This window comes from Rhinoderma darwinii, chromosome 7, assembly GCF_050947455.1.
Source record: "Rhinoderma darwinii isolate aRhiDar2 chromosome 7, aRhiDar2.hap1, whole genome shotgun sequence".
Lineage (NCBI taxonomy): Eukaryota > Metazoa > Chordata > Amphibia > Anura > Rhinodermatidae > Rhinoderma > Rhinoderma darwinii.
This window is the reverse complement of record NC_134693.1, coordinates 67,490,252-67,506,118: the sequence shown is the minus strand read 5'-3', so window position 1 is coordinate 67,506,118 and position 15,867 is coordinate 67,490,252. Positions and strand designations below refer to the sequence as shown.

The window sequence follows — 15,867 nt, the reverse complement described above, 5'->3', positions numbered from 1 at the left end:
ATTTACACTTGCTGTTTTGACATGTTATATCTATTTGCTCTAAAGACTTCTTTATACGTAAATGGAAGCCCTGGTAGGCCCAGGTGTAAGAAAAGGAAAGGAAGTATGTAGTTTACTATGTTGATGTTTTTTCTTTTTTTCTTTACTCATGCTGGTAGGGGGTGGGGTAGGATTGGGTATATAGTTTTCTTCTTCTTTTGATATGTCTGTCATTTTTCTTTTTAAGTGTAATGTAAGTTTTGTACTAATAAAGCATTTAAAATATAAAAATGATGTAGGTTTTAATGATTTGCCATTTCTGCACAATCTACTATAAGTTCAGCCCTGCTCTATAAAGATCTGATTTGGTATCAATTGTTTAAACACATATGATCAATCTTTTGTGTATATTGTATAATTTGTGCAGTTTACGGGAGATAAATGTTTTCTTACCTTAATTTCAGTTTCCTTTTGTTGCAAAGCATCTTTTAACTCATCCATGCACTTTTCCAGGTCTTTAATTTGATGGTTCATGAGATTTTGATTCTTCTCAGTTAATTGGCTTATCATAGAATCCTTATTATCAAGTAAGAGACTCATCTGTTGGATCATCCTGCAATTAGAAGTATACAATGTGCCTTACAATGTGAAAAGATACTGTACGTACTTCTGTTGATTTTTTTTGTTGTTGTTTTTACATACATGCTGAAATGCATAGTTTTCATTAACAATATCCTACCATTTTTCATCTACAGCTTCAGACCTAAGCAGTATCCTTGGCTGTAGACTGCAAACAAACCCTAATACTGCCTTCATACTGCCTTTAATCTGTCTAATGGAAAAAATGTAACATTTCATTTATACTGTAAGATGAACGGCATGAAAACACAATAAAAAAAAAAAAGATGTCAGAACTGCTGTCACCCCCCCCCCCCAAATGAATAAAAGTTAATCAAGACCCAAATGTTCCCCAAAATTGTACCTCTAAAACATCCTACACAAAAACAAGCCCTCCCATGGCAACATAGAAGAGAAAATACAAGATAATGGCTCTTGGAATGCGGTAATGAAAAAAGGAAAAAAAAAACGACTGCATCCTGAAAGCCAAAATAGGCCGCAAACTTAAAGCTAATGTGTCGCTAGAAAAACATTTTATTTTTTTTAGTTAAACAGTTAGTGTATAGGTGATTAGACATTGTTCTAATTTTTTTATTTTTTTCACGAGTCAGGAAATATTATAAATTAGATTCTAATTTATAATATTTCCCAGCGCTGGTCACTAGATGGAGCAATTCCCAAAATTGCAGCATTGCATGTGGTAAAGCAACCACATTGCTTTATGCTGCAAAATTTGAGAAAACTCACTCGCTCTAGTGAGCTCTCAGAACCCCCCCTCCTTTATCCTGGCTAGTGCCGGGAGAAACGAGGGGATTGAACGGTCAAACCTCCTACACTGTGTGTCGCCATTTTTTGAGCTAACACACAGTGTAGTAGGTTAACATACAGTAGTAAACACACACTAAAACACGAACATACATAGAAATAACTTACCTGCTCCTGCCGCCGCCGCTCCCTCCGGTCCGTCCGCTCCGTCTGCTACCGCCGCTCCAAGTGCACAAGTCCGGAAGCCGCGACCGGAAGTAGTAATCTTACTGTCCGGCCGCGACTTCCGGTCCACAGGAAAATGGCGCCGGACGTCGCACAGTTCAACTTGGACTGTGTGAGAGCGGCGCATGCGCCGTTCCCACACAGACGGCGTACAGCATAGTGGATGGAACGGGCCCCGTTCGCATTCACTATGGGACTGTAGCTGCCGTATTCCATGTCTGTATGTGTCGTTAATCGACACATACAGAAATGGAAAAAAAAATGGCAGCCCCCATAGGTAAGAAAAAGTGAAAAAAAAGAAATAAATAAAACACAAACACACAAATAAATTAAAAAATGTTTAATAACACACTAAAGTCCAAATTATTTTTTTTCGTGACTTTGGTCCTTTAAGGGGTTAAATTGCCTAAATAAACCCATTCATAATGCTTTGACATAGAATATAACTTAGTAAAGTAATACCTCATTGCTCCTAGATTGAGCTCTCCAAGAAAACTTTTACCATTTCCTCAGTTTGTAATATATATATATGTAATGCAGTTAATTTTCTTATCGAGTGTTTTATTTATGAATTATCACCTCCGTTCCGTACCTAACTCTGACTCCGAATCATTCAGGCTCTAATGTGTGGGCTTATGTGTCTCTCTATGCATTCCTTTTAGACGCTTAATGTGAGGCTCATAGGAATGCATAGAGATTTCTGATCCACACATAAGAGTCTGTATGCTTCAGAGAGTCAAAATCAGTGCCGGCCTTAGGGGTATGCGACCTATGCGAGTGTCACTGGGCAGGCCATTTAATCAGCTCTCTATCATCTGCTCCGTGTTACACACACAAAGGAGGAAGCTCTGCCCACAGCCCACCCCAGCAAGTACTGCGGGTCTACTCCAACCTCTGCTTGTTCCAGATGGTTCCTGGCAACATATTGCCATGGATTTCATTACAAATCTTCCTCGTTCTGCTGGATGTACCACTGTCTGGGTCGTGGTGGATCGTTTCTCCAAGATGGCACATTTTGTTTCTCTGTCTGGCCTTCCCTCAGCTCCTCACCTGGCAAATGTATTTGTTCAACATATTTTTCGTTTGTACGGATTGACTATCTTGTCTCATCTTGTCTCATCGGGGTGTACAATTCACGTCTAAGTTCTAGAGAGCCCTCTGTAAACTCTTGGATATGAAATTGGACTTTTGTTCTGCATACCATCTGCAATCCAATGGCCTAGTTGAAAGGATTAATCAAGTGCTAGAAAATTATCTTTGTCATTTTATATCTGTACATCACCACAAGTGGGTGCATCTTCTTCTTTGGACCGAATTATCTTACAATAATCACACGAGTGAGTCTAATGCTACGTCTCCATTTTTTATTGTTTACAGCCAACATCCACGTGTTCCTCTTCCTGTATCAGCTACATCTCAAGTGCCTTCAGCTAGTTCTTCTTTTGGAAACTTTCTTCAGGTCTGGCAGCAAACCAAGTCTGCGATCCTGCAAGCAGTGAATCGCATGAGAAATATGCCGATAGGAAGAGAAGGCTGTCTCCTCAGTTTATTCCCGGATTAAAGTCTGGTCATCTTCTAAAAATCTTCGTCTGAAAATTCCCTTCTTCAAATTAGTTTCCAGATTTCTTGGTGCCTTTGAAGTCTTGCAGCGGATCAACCCTGTGTCTTAAAAGCTACGTCTACCCCATACTCTCAAGATTCCCAATTCCTTCCATGTGTCACTCCTGAAGCCTGTGGCCCTTAACCTGTACAGTAAATCTCCTGGCTCTGCAATTTCTAACAGCAGTTCTATTGATGTCTTCGAGGTCAAGGTGATCTTGGACTACAAGAAGGTAAGAGGGAAGACCTTTTACCTGGTGGGCTGGAAGGGTTTTGGTCAGAGGGAAGAAGTCTTGGGAGCCTGAAGAAAACTGCGCTATTGATTCCGTCAAAAAAACAGAAACCTTACCGAACGGAGACAAACAGAAACCATTAGCAACGGAAGCATTCCGATTGAAATCAATGGTAATGCAAACGGAAACTATGGTTTCCATTTGCCTTTCCGTTGATGGGTTCCTCTGATGGAAAGCTCAGACAGAACCCATTAACGGCAGGCAAACCCTGATGTGAACAAGCCCTAAATTCGCCCTTTCATTGAAGCACGATATTAGCCCGAACCCCAGAGCAACGGCTTATCAATATGGTGAGAAAAGCGCTGGAGGAAGAAGCCACTAGAGCGGCAAAGAGTCCAGCGCCAGAAGGCTCTCCAAACTTACACCCTCCTGACCCCCAACATGTTTAGCATCAGCTTCACCCTCCTTTGCAAACCTGCCGGGCCGCCTCACCACGCAACACGACCATTGCTGCCTTGCCCTGTCCACCATGTACTGAGGGGGGACACACACTGGATCCTGTGGGCTCTCAAGGGGAAAAAACAGACCCAGGGCGGGAGGAGAAGGATCAGACTCTGCAGGCAGATAAGTATGAAGGATTAGGAAGAAGACCCCACACCCTAAAGACTGCGATAGAGGCTGTCTAATGTAAACAGAGGAGAGAGAGAGACTGTCTCAGCGTTTCCCTCGCTTCTTTATACATTAGACAGTCTCTCTCCTGTCTTATATACAGAGAGGTGAGAGACTGTCTCCATACCTCCCAACCATCCCGGATTCAGCGGGACAGTCCCAGATTCCAGGCGGTGTCCCACGGTCCCAGGCGGACGGGCGTATGTCCCGCTGCCGCAGATACAGTTGAACCATCAGCTTCCTGCTTCAGAATTAGTTCGGAGCGGAGGAGCAAAGGGAGCTCGCCGAGGACTCCTCGGGCACAGAGCTACTTTTGACGTCAGTGGCTACTCCTTGAGCGGAATACCCGTTGCCGATGATCTGGCCGGGTATGCCGCTCAAGGAGTAGCCACTGACGTCACTATCCATATATGGACAGTGACATCAGGGCTTCCCTCTATGAGCGGAATCCCCGGCCTATGCTCTGGCTGGGGATTCCGCTCCTAGAAGGGGTCCCAATAGCGCTATCTAAGGGGGGTGGTGCTATCTTCAAGGTGGGTGGCAATATATACATGGACATTGTGGCACTATATAGGGGCACTATCTACAGGGGATCCTGTGGTGCTATCTACATGGGCACTATCTACATCAGCACTGTGTCACTATCTACAAAGGGAACTGGCCCTTTGGGCAGCCAAGGGGGCATTATACTGTATAAGGGCAGTTAGGGGGGCATTATACTGTATGGGGGCAGCATGCTGTATGGGGCAGCATGGGGGCATTAAGCTGTATGGGTCAGCTATGGGGTAATATACTGTATGGACAGCTATGTGGGCATTATACTGTATGGGGGATTCTGTGGGCATTATACTGTATGGGGAGCATTATAGTGTATGGGGCAGCTATGGGGGCATTATGCTGCATCGGGGCAGCTATGGGGCATTATGCTGTATGAGGGAATTTGTTTGGGCATTATACCTCATGGGGGCATCTGTATGGGCATTATCCAGCATGGGAGAACCTGTGCGGGCATTATACTGTATGGGTGCATCTATGGGGCAGTATACTGTATGGTGGCAGCTATGAGGGCATTATACTGTATGGTGGCAGCTATGGGGCCATTATACTTCATGGTGGCAGCTATCCGGTCATTATACTGTGTGGGGGCAGCTATTTTCTACAGCCCATTTTGCACAAAAAAACTACAGCCCATTCTGTAAAAAATACAAGCCTCCAGAGCTTTGTCTCCACACAAATAAAAAGTTATGGCTCTTAGAATATGGTGACAGCAAATAATTTTTTCAAAAAAGTGATTTTATTGTGAAAAAGCTGTAGTACATGAAAGAAAACGATATAATTTGGTATCGCCCTAATCATATTGACCTGCAGAATAAAGTTAAGATGTAATTTATGGCACACGGTGAACGCTTCTAAAAAGAAAGATTTAAAAACAATTCCAAAATTGCTGTTTTTTGATCACCTTCTCATCCAAAAAATAAAAACACAAAGTGATCAAAAAGTCGCATGTTCCCAAAAATGTTACCAATAAAAATAATACAGCTCGTCCTGCAAATAAAAAGCCTGCATATGGCTTTAATAAGGTGGGGGAAAAGCCCCCCAAAAAGTTATTCATTTAATAAGGCGGGATGAAAAAAACATCCTGATGTTCAGGCCAGAGTGGAAAATTCCTTAAAGAGGCTCTGTCACCAGATTTTGCAACCCCTATCTGCTATTGCAGCAGATAGGCGCTGCAATGTAGATTACAGTAACGTTTTTATTTTTAAAAAACGAGCATTTTTGGCCAAGTTATGACCATTTTCGTATTTATGCAAATGAGGCTTGCAAAAGTACAACTGGGCGTGTTGAAAAGTAAAAGTACAACTGGGCGTGTATTATGTGCGTACATCGGGGCGTTTCTAAAATAGGAAACACAGCATAACAATTAGGGCGGATTCAGACGAACGTGTTTTGCGTCCGTGCCAGCCTCGTGGTTTTCACGCGGCTCGCGCGGACCTAGAGAAGTCTATGGGGCAGTGCAGACAGTCCGTGAGTTTTGCGCAGCGTTAGTCCGCTGCGTAAAACTCGCGACATGTTCTATTTGTCAGCGTTTTTCGTGCATCACGCACCCATTGAAGTCAATGGGTGCGTAAAAATCACCATGCCCCACGGAAGAACTTCCGTGGGACAAGCGTTATTCGCGCAATAACAGTAAAAGAATGAATGTAAACAGAAAAGCACCACGTGCTTTTCTGTTTACAAACATCCAAACGGAGTGTCATAAAGATGGCGGCTGCGCGAAAAGCACGCAGCCGCGCATCCATATGAACAGGGCACACGGAGCTGTCAAGTGCCTTTTGCGCACGCAAAACGCTGCGGTTTTTGTGTGCGCAAAAACGTCACGTTCGTCTGAATCAGCCCTTAGAGAGATGTCTTTTCACAGTGCCACTAGCTGGGCACAACATATTGGGCCCCAAAATGGCATATTTATGGAACAATTGCCATCTTCACTCTGCAACATCCACTGTACACTATAACAACCAAATATGCAACTCAGCTCTCTACTCACTGAAATATCTCAACAAGGAGTTGAGCAACCGGAGCAGGTAAAAAAGAGGTGAAATCCTCAACACCACAAAAAACAGAGACAAATTGATAGTTTTTTACCGCTCAGACGGTTGTAGACGTAAAGTCTGAAGTAGGGATGTCACGATACCAGAATTTGGACTTCGATACCGATACTTCGTTTAGTATTGTGATTTCGATACCAATTTCGATACTTTGCCGACAGTAATAAGAAAAATAAAATTCTTCCGTTTTCTGATGTGAGGTGCGACGTGTGATGAATTTTGAATGTGCCTCACATTAATAGTCATTAATCCCATCATGTTTCTCAGTCATAATGGGTTAATGTGTGAGGTACATGATGGGGTTAATTACTATTAATGTGAGGAACATGGAGGTTAAATTCATCGCACCTCATGCCTTACATTAATAAGTGAAAGAAAGCCGTGTTTATTTCATTTTTTTACAGAGTACACATCATAAATTATGCAAAAAAATTGTTGTGCGCGCCATTACTGAATGTGTATATTTTATGTATTGAGACTTCTTTTAATGTTTATTGTAAAAAAGGTGAATGTGTATTTTTTTAAATTTAATAATACTTTGTTTTTACTTTCTTTTTAAACTTTAATGTACTGACATATATCAGATATGTGCCAGTACATTAGCCTGTGGACAGATAGTACACAGGCAGTTGTTAGGACATACCTCAGTATGCCCTAACAACAAGAAATATGGTAAGACAGCCCTGGGGTCCGTCAATAGACCCTGGGCTGTCTGCCCATATATGGTATGGCCCTCGATCGCGTCACAGGAATTACCTGTGACGCGATCCAGGGGCTTCCCCCCCTTCTCATTTTCTCCTGAATGCTGCAGTCAGCTGTGATCGCAGCATTCAGGAGAATAGCGGCGGAGATGAGATGTTTCTCTGATCTCCGCCGTTATAGAGCGGGGCTGCGGCTGTGTAATACAGCCATTGCCCCGCTCCTGACATTAAGTGCGCGCGCGGTCAGCATGAGGTAATGCGGCCAGCGCTGCACTAATGAGCGGCGATTCAGGCACTGGGGACAGAACATTGGGGTGTTTTGTAGAGCGCCCGCCATGTTCTGTCTTCAGTGCCGCCGCTCATTAGTGCAGCGCCGGCCGCATCGCATCATCCTGACCCCGCGCACATGTCATGACTCAGGAGCGGGGCTGTGGCTGAATTACACAGCCGCAGCCGCGCTCTCATACATTCATGTGTTACTATACTAAGCAGTGCGGCTGCGCAGCTCAGTATCGAAATACAGGAAATAGCGGTATCGAACCGTTTAGGGATGCACAGTATCGAAACAGTATCGAAGTTTCGATGCACCGTGCATCCCTAGTCTGAAGTGTCCATCAAGGGTTTAACCTTCCCCCAGCTATCATGCAGAAGAAACTATCCAAATTTCCACTGGTGTGTATATCTCGTTGGTACTTTTGATTCCACACAGAAATGAAACTGCAGAAATGCAACTGCTTGCTGTGTATATCCTCGTACTTGATGTTCTAAATCTCCAACAAGGGAGAAAAAAGGAGATAGTGCACTACCTTTTGGAAACTGCAAATTCCACGAGTTTATTCCATACTTACAAAAACAGATATAGATAAAAGCATAAGATAAGCTCTTGTAACACGCCAAATAATGCAACCCGACCCTGGGTTTCGCCCTTCTGGCTTCCTCTAGAACATCAAGTACGAGGATATACACAGCAAGCAGTTGCATTTCTGCAGTTTCATTTCTGTGTGGAACCACAAGTACCAGCGAGATATACACACCAGTGGAAATTTGGATCGTTTTTTCTGCATGCTAGATGGGGGAAGGTTAAACCCTTGATGGACACTTCAGACTTTACATCTACAACTGTCTGAGCGGTAAAAAAACTATCAATTTATCCACTGTACACTAATTTACACCTGTGGGATGAACGTGCTCACTACACCCCTAAATGAATGCCTTGAGGAGTGTAGTTTTTAAAATAGGGTCACTTCTGTTTTAGTACCTCAGGGGCTTTGTAAATGCGACTTGGCATTTATAAACCATTCCAGGAAAATCTGTGCTATAAAAGCCAAATGGCATTTAATTTTCTTTGCCAATTTCTAATTAATACAGAAAAAACCTGTGTGGTCATAATGCTCACTATACCCCTAGATTAATTCCTCAAGGGGTGTAGTTTCCCAAATAGAGTCACTTCTCAGGGGTTTCCACTGTACTGGTACCTCAGGGACTCTGCAAATGCGACATTGCGCCCGGAAACCAATCCAGTCAAATCTGCGCTCCACAAGCTAAATAATGCTCCTTCCCTTCTGAGCCCTGTCGTGTGTCGAAACAGCAGCTTATGACCACATATTGGGTGTTGCCATACTCTGGAGAAGTTGATACACAAATGTAGGGGGGCTTTTTCTACTTGAATCCTTGGGGTGTAGTTCCAAATTGGGTTATTTTCAGGGGTATTTCTTATCCTTGGCATCATTGCAAACCTATAGTGATGCCTAAAAAACATCCTAATAAAAAGAAGGCCCTAAATTCACCAGGTGCTCCATCATTTCTGAAGCCTGTGTTTCAGTCAACTATCACACTAGGGCCACATGTGGTATATTTTCAAACACTGCAGAATCAGGGTAATGAATATTGAGTTGTGTTTTTCTTTTAGCACTGGATGTGTTATAGAAAAAAAAGGATTCAAATTGAATGTCTGAAAATAAAAATATTTACAAATTTCTACTTTCACTTTGCTTTCATTCCTGTGAAATGCCTAAAGGGTTAAGAAACTTCCAAAATACTGTTTTAAATACTTTGAGGAGTGCAGTTTTTAAAATTAGGTTATTTATAGGGGGTTTCTGACATATAGACCCATCAAAGTAATTTCTGAATGGAATTGGTCACTAAAAAACATAGGTTTTAGAAAATGCGAAAAATTGCTGCTAAAGTTATGTCTTGTAACATACTAGAAAAAAATAGCACATTCAAAAAAGGATGCCAACATAAAGTGGACACATAGGACATGTTGATTATTTTGTGTGGTATAACTATCTGTATTACAAGCAAATAAATTCAAATTCAGAAAAATGAAAATTTTTCCACATTTTCTCTAAATTTTGGTGTTTTCACAGATAAAAACAGAATGTATCGACCAAATTTTACCACTAACATAAAGTGTAATGTTTCACGACAAAATAATCTCAGAATTGCTTGGATAAGTAAAAGTATTCCAAAGTTATAACCACATAAACTGACACATCAAAGAGAGGAGTGTTAACATAAATGGAGACACTAAGTGCCCGAGATGTAAAATAGCAGAGGCTGGATTTATGCATTTATATTATTGGTGCCCTCAGGTGAAAAATTTCTGGTCAGAGGTGATTAGCCATACGGAATCAGTTCTTGAGGTAGTAATCCCAAATTCCCCAGCAATATGGTTGTTGGGTACTTGTGATCTCATTCAAGCTCCATCTAAAATAAGGGACTTAGTAGCCAAATTATTTGTTTCGCCACGTCTAATAATAGCGAGGAATTGGATGGCAGGGGTTGGTCCTGAGCTGATAGCCTGGAAGAGAACTATCTGGAGAGTGATAAGGTATGGGGTGACCTCTTTGCCTGGTAGTAGAGGGCAACAGAAATATAAACAGATGTGGGGACCATGGGGACCATGATTGTCTAAATTTTCGGATGAGGAACTAAGTTGCATGGGAAAGACTCCCTGAATGGGAGGTGATGTGTTTATTTAGATGACTGAAAAGGTGAGACAGTAGTTTGTTGTTTATTTATTTCTTATTTATTGATTTATTTTTGCGTTTTGACTGGGGACTCTGGGACTGGAGGAGCCCCTGACATCACTGATGCTCTTCCCGGTGATTCCAGCCCTGGGAAAGCTCCCCAAGGTATAGGTTTAACGTATACCTGTGAAGGATGCCATACACTGGCATTCATCACAAATAGGCTCCCATGTAAAGAAAAGTATTTTTGATGGAATCAATAGCGCAGTCGACTGCGCTATTGTTTCCTGCAAAAACAAATGGAAACCTTACGGAATGGAGACAGATGGAAACCATTAGCAACGGAGGCATTACCATTGAAATCAATGGTAATGCTAACGGAAAGCTATGGTTTCCGTTTGCCTTTCCGTTGATGGGTTCCTCCGATGGAAAGGTCTGATGGAACCCATCAGCGGTACCGAACGCTGATGTGAACAGGCCCTTAGCCATAGTGTATATAACTAAAATCTAACAAAATAAACTTTATATAAATTTTTTCTTCATAATACTGTAAACACCTTCTGTTTTCCTCAATGTCCTCAGTGCTATAACTGCTTGAGATTTACCTGTCCTTTTCAGCTAATATGGTACAATAATTCTTTTGCAACAGCCTTGCTTCTGTCATGTCTGCAGTAAATCCTTCAATAGTTTTTTTTAACTTGAGGCAATTTTCTTTTTCGGTTTCAGCCAAAGCAGACATCTGATCAGCTTCATTCATAGCGAGCCTGACTTCCTGAAATTTAAACATAGGTGATACTTGGTAAAATAAGGACTATGCAGTAAAGATTGAATCCAAACATAAGACTAGAAATAATTTAAAGAATATTGGCATTTACATAGATATTGGCCCACATTTACTAGCTGTCTAAGGCCATGTTCAGATGTGGCGGAATTTTTCCGCTGCAAGTGTTGGTGCAGATTCGGGGTAATTACGCAACAAATCTGCAGCAACATTTGCATATTTGACAGGTAATTCAGACATTGCAGATATCACAGTGGACTTGCCACAGATTTCAGTTTTTGCATTGCAAAGGCTGAAATCCGCAGTGATATTCCACTTCTTTTCCGCAAGATAATGAGCATGCTACGGAGGGAAAATTCTGCACCGCAGCCTAAATTCCGCACAGTTATTTTCCACAACGTCTGAACTAAGTTTCCTAAAAATGTATAGAAACAAATGTAAAAAACGGCTGCAGCAGAATTCCACTGTGGACCGTCTGAATGTGCCCTAATAGTTACAACTTAGTCTAGGCAGGCACAAAATGCACCAAATTTGTCACAGTGGAGCATTCTGTCTGATGAATTTGGCGCATCTTGCATGACGTGTTAGACCAGGGGTCTCAAACACGCAGCACGCGGGCTGCATGCAGCCCCTGGGGCTGTCATATGCGGCCCGTGGGACACAGAACCGCTAGTACAGACTCTGTTTCTGAGACTCTGGAATTCCCTGACATCACAGTCCACATATGGACAGCAATGTCTGGGGCTTCCCCAGAGCCGGAGTCCCGTGGAGAGCGGTAGTATAGGCTCTGCTCCGAGACTCTGTGGAATTCCCTGACATCGCTGTCCATATATGGAGAGTGTGTCAGGGTCTTCCCCAGAGCGGAGTCCCGGGCAGGACGCTAGTATAGGCTCCGCTCCGGGACCCTGTGGAATTCCCTGACATCGCTGTCCATATATGGACGGTGTTGTCAGGGTTTTCCTCAGATCGGAGTACCGCGCAGAGCGCTAGTATCGGCTCTGCTTCGGGACTTTGGGGAAGCCTCTGACATCGCTTTCCTTACATCGACAGTGATGTCTGGGGCTTCCCCAGAGCAGGAGTCCCAGTGATGTCATGAGCACAGCTGGAGTCCCAGGAAGAGCCTACTAGCACTCTGCCCGGGACTCCAGCTCTGGGGTTGCCCCTGACATCCATGTCCATATATGGACAGTGATGTCAGGAGCAGAGCTTGAATCCCAGTCAGAGTGCTAGAAGCGACTCTGCTCCGGGACTCCGGCTCTGGGAAAGCCCCTGACATCACTGTCCATATATGGACACTGATGTTAATGGCTTCCCCAGAGTTCCGGCGCAGAGCCTATACTAGTGCTGTATAGGCTCCGGGACTCCAGCTCTGAGGTTGCCCCTGATATCACATTCCGGTCCAGGAGGATCCCCTGACGTCACTGTGTATGGACAGTGATGTCAGGGGCTCCAACAGTAGAGGAATCCGCAGCCAAAGCGTCGGCAACGCTCTGGCTGGGGATTCCACTCCTAGAGGGAGCCCCAATGAAGCTATCTACTTGGGGTGTGTGTGGCATTATCTGCAGAGGGCACTGTGGCAGCATCTGCGGAGGGCACTGTGGCAGCATCTGCGGAGGGCACTGTGGCAGCATCAGCGGAGGGCACTGTGGCAGCATCTGCGGAGGGCACTGTGGCAGCATCTGCGGAGGGCACTGTGGCAGCATCTACGGAGGGCACTGTTGCAGCATCTACGGAGGGCACTGTTGCAGCATCTACGAAGGGCACTGTGGCAGTATCTATGGATGGCACTGTGGCAGCATCTATGGAGGGCACTGTTGCAGCATCTACGGAGGGCACTGTGGCAGCATCTATGGAGGGCACTGTGGCAGCATCTACGGAGGGCACTGTTGCAGCATCTACGAAGGGCACTGTGGCAGCATCTGCAGAGGGCACTGTGGCATTATCTACAGAGGGCTCTGTGGCACTATCTAAAAAGGGGCTGCCCAATCTTGACATGTGTGTCTGCCAAACACTGCCAACTGAGCGGCCAGACTGCATTTAGCAACACTTAAACTAGAAAACTGGATTGTTGAAATAAGCACGTGGAGAATTCTCTCAAATTTTAAGCCTAGCGGTATTATTATAGTAATCTAGTATTATTATTATTATAGTAATATAGTGTTATAGTAGCTCAAATAACTAATTGATTAACAATAATTTTGTATTGTATCAAATTTGAAAGTAATGCGGCCCGTCAACGTCCCATTTTTTCTATATGTGGCCCACTTACCCGGCCGAGTTTGAGACCCCTGTGTTAGACACTATTCTCCTCCTTATTCCACTTTTGATTTGGCTTATTTTGCACCAGAATTTTGTGTGAGTTTTTTGTTGCATTTTTCCTGCTCATTTTAAAACCACGTCCCTTTCCAACAAGTCATGCCCCTTTTCCCACTTAGTCACGCCCCCTTTTAGAAACACCTTTTTAAGTGTCTAGTGAGAAGCAAAGATCAAATTTTCACCAAACTATGTTCAATTTGTGCCAAAATTTGGCTCATTTTTCAACCCTTTCTAGACCCAGACACAGTTGTACATCTACCGCTTTTATAATAAAAAAAAAAAAAAGGTTTGAGGCTGTGTGAAATTTGTAATGCAGTTCTGTTGAGAATATTGTTCTTTAAGGGAATAGGACTGCAGTTTTGAGCTCTCAAAACTGCTGACAGCGCTATATAGAGGAGAGGTAGTGCGGTGCAACGATACCTATTGTGTCGGTCATGTAAGTTGCATGACCAGGAAATCAATGCTTAATGCTCCCGACTCCGTGGTCGCAAGTGCCACTCTCTGCTGTGAATGACGGCTCTAGCGTCTAATCAGGAAATCGCTAGATCCGTCATTTAAAGCAGAGAGGAGGGTCTGGCGGTGTGCAGTCAGGAGAGTCTGGAGCACTTGAACATCATGGGGCCACCTCTGTGGAACTTGTGATTGTATCACTAGGGGAAGTGAATGTTTCTTACATGACCGACACAACAGGTATCATTACACTGCCCCCCCCCCCCCTCCACCGCACTGTCGACAGTTTAAGGACTCAATTCTGCTGGTAGATTCCCTTTAACCCCTTAAGGACACAGACAATTTTGGCATTAAGATGCAAAATAGGCATCTACAGCACTCACTTGATCAGACTGTATCCTTTCAATTTCAGCAGGATGCAAATTCCTAGTCCAGGGATCCCTTCCTGGACTTTCAATAGGTATCAAAAACTTGGACAGCATCCGTATGGCAAAATAGTTAAAGGTGTATATTAACACATCCCAATAATGAAGTGTGGAGTCGAAACGTAGCACTTCATTATTGGGATGTGTTAATAAACACCTTTTACTATTTTGCCATACGGATGCTGTCCTCAAGTTTTTGGTAAATTTTGGCATTAAGGACGGAACAATTTTGACATTTATTTTCCTTTATCTGACGTAGCTGTATGAAACTTTATTTTTAGCAAGACTAGTTGTACTTTATGTAGGTGCCATTTTTTGGTACATTGACATTATCGTTTAATTTATATACATTTTTATTTAGTTTTGTTACAGTATTAGATTATTTTTTTTCAGAATACACCGATAATTATAAATTACACTATACTTTTGTTGTGCAGATTGTTACGGTTGTGGCAATACCAAATATGTGTATATTATGTTATGTTTTGGAACTTATGCATATATTTTACAATTAAAGAGGCTCTGTCACCAGATTTTGCAACCCCTATCTGCTATTGCAGCAGATAGGCGCTGCAATGTAGATTACAGTAACGTTTTTATTTTTAAAAAACGAGCATTTTTGGCCAAGTTATGACCATTTTTGTAATTATGCAAATGAGGCTTGCAAAAGTCCAAGTGGGTGTGTTTAAAAGTACAAGTCCAAGTGGGTGTGTATTATGTGCGTACATCGGGGCGTTTTTAATACTTTTACTAGCTGGGCGCTCTGATGAGAAGTAACATCCTCTTCTCTTCAGAACGCCCAGCTTGTGACAGTGCAGATCTGTGACGTCACTCACAGGTCCTGCATCGTGACGGCCACATCGGCAGCAGAGGCTACAGTTGATTCTGCAGCAGCATCAGCGTTTGCAGGTAAGATCGACTTACCTGCAAACGCTGATGCTGCTGCAGAATCATCTGTAGCCTCTGGTGCCGGTGTGTCCTCGCTCGTCTGACACGATGCAGGACCTGTGAGTGACGTCACAGATCTGCACTGTCACAAGCTGGGCGTTCTGAAGAGAAGAGGATGTTACTTCTCTTCACAGCGCCCAGCTAGTAAAAGTATTAAAAACGCCCCGATGTACGCACATAATACACACCCACTTGGACTTGTACTTTTAAACACACCCACTTGGACTTTTGCAAGCCTCATTTGCATAATTACAAAAATGGTCATAACTTGGCCAAAAATGCTCGTTTTTTAAAAATAAAAACGTTACTGTAATCTACATTGCAGCGCCTATCTGCTGCAATAGCAGATAGGGGTTGCAAAATCTGGTGACAGAGCCTCTTTAACAAACTACAAGATATATGCATTTTTTTGACAGTTTTTTATTTTTTTTATTTAACATTACTTTTTAAAATTATTTTACTTTCTTTAAATCCCATAGGGGGATTTTTCATTTTTATTTTTATTTTTTAACTTTAATGTACTGGCATATGTATATGCATTAGTACAGGCAGTTGTTAGGTCATACCTCAGTATGCCCTG

At 43.0% G+C, this 15,867-nt stretch overlaps 1 protein-coding gene across 1 annotated transcript in view; it reads right to left on the bottom strand.

Moving 5' to 3' along the window:
- Positions 1-15,867, bottom strand: part of PDE4DIP (phosphodiesterase 4D interacting protein) — a 188,777-nt gene that overhangs the window by 86,188 nt on the left and 86,722 nt on the right. The window contains exons 4-5 of the mRNA XM_075833503.1: positions 10,973-11,139; positions 433-592 (exon numbers count right to left, since the gene is read on the bottom strand). Of these exons, the coding sequence (XP_075689618.1) occupies positions 433-592; positions 10,973-11,139 (327 nt within the window). The remainder of the gene's footprint in view (positions 1-432; positions 593-10,972; positions 11,140-15,867) is intronic.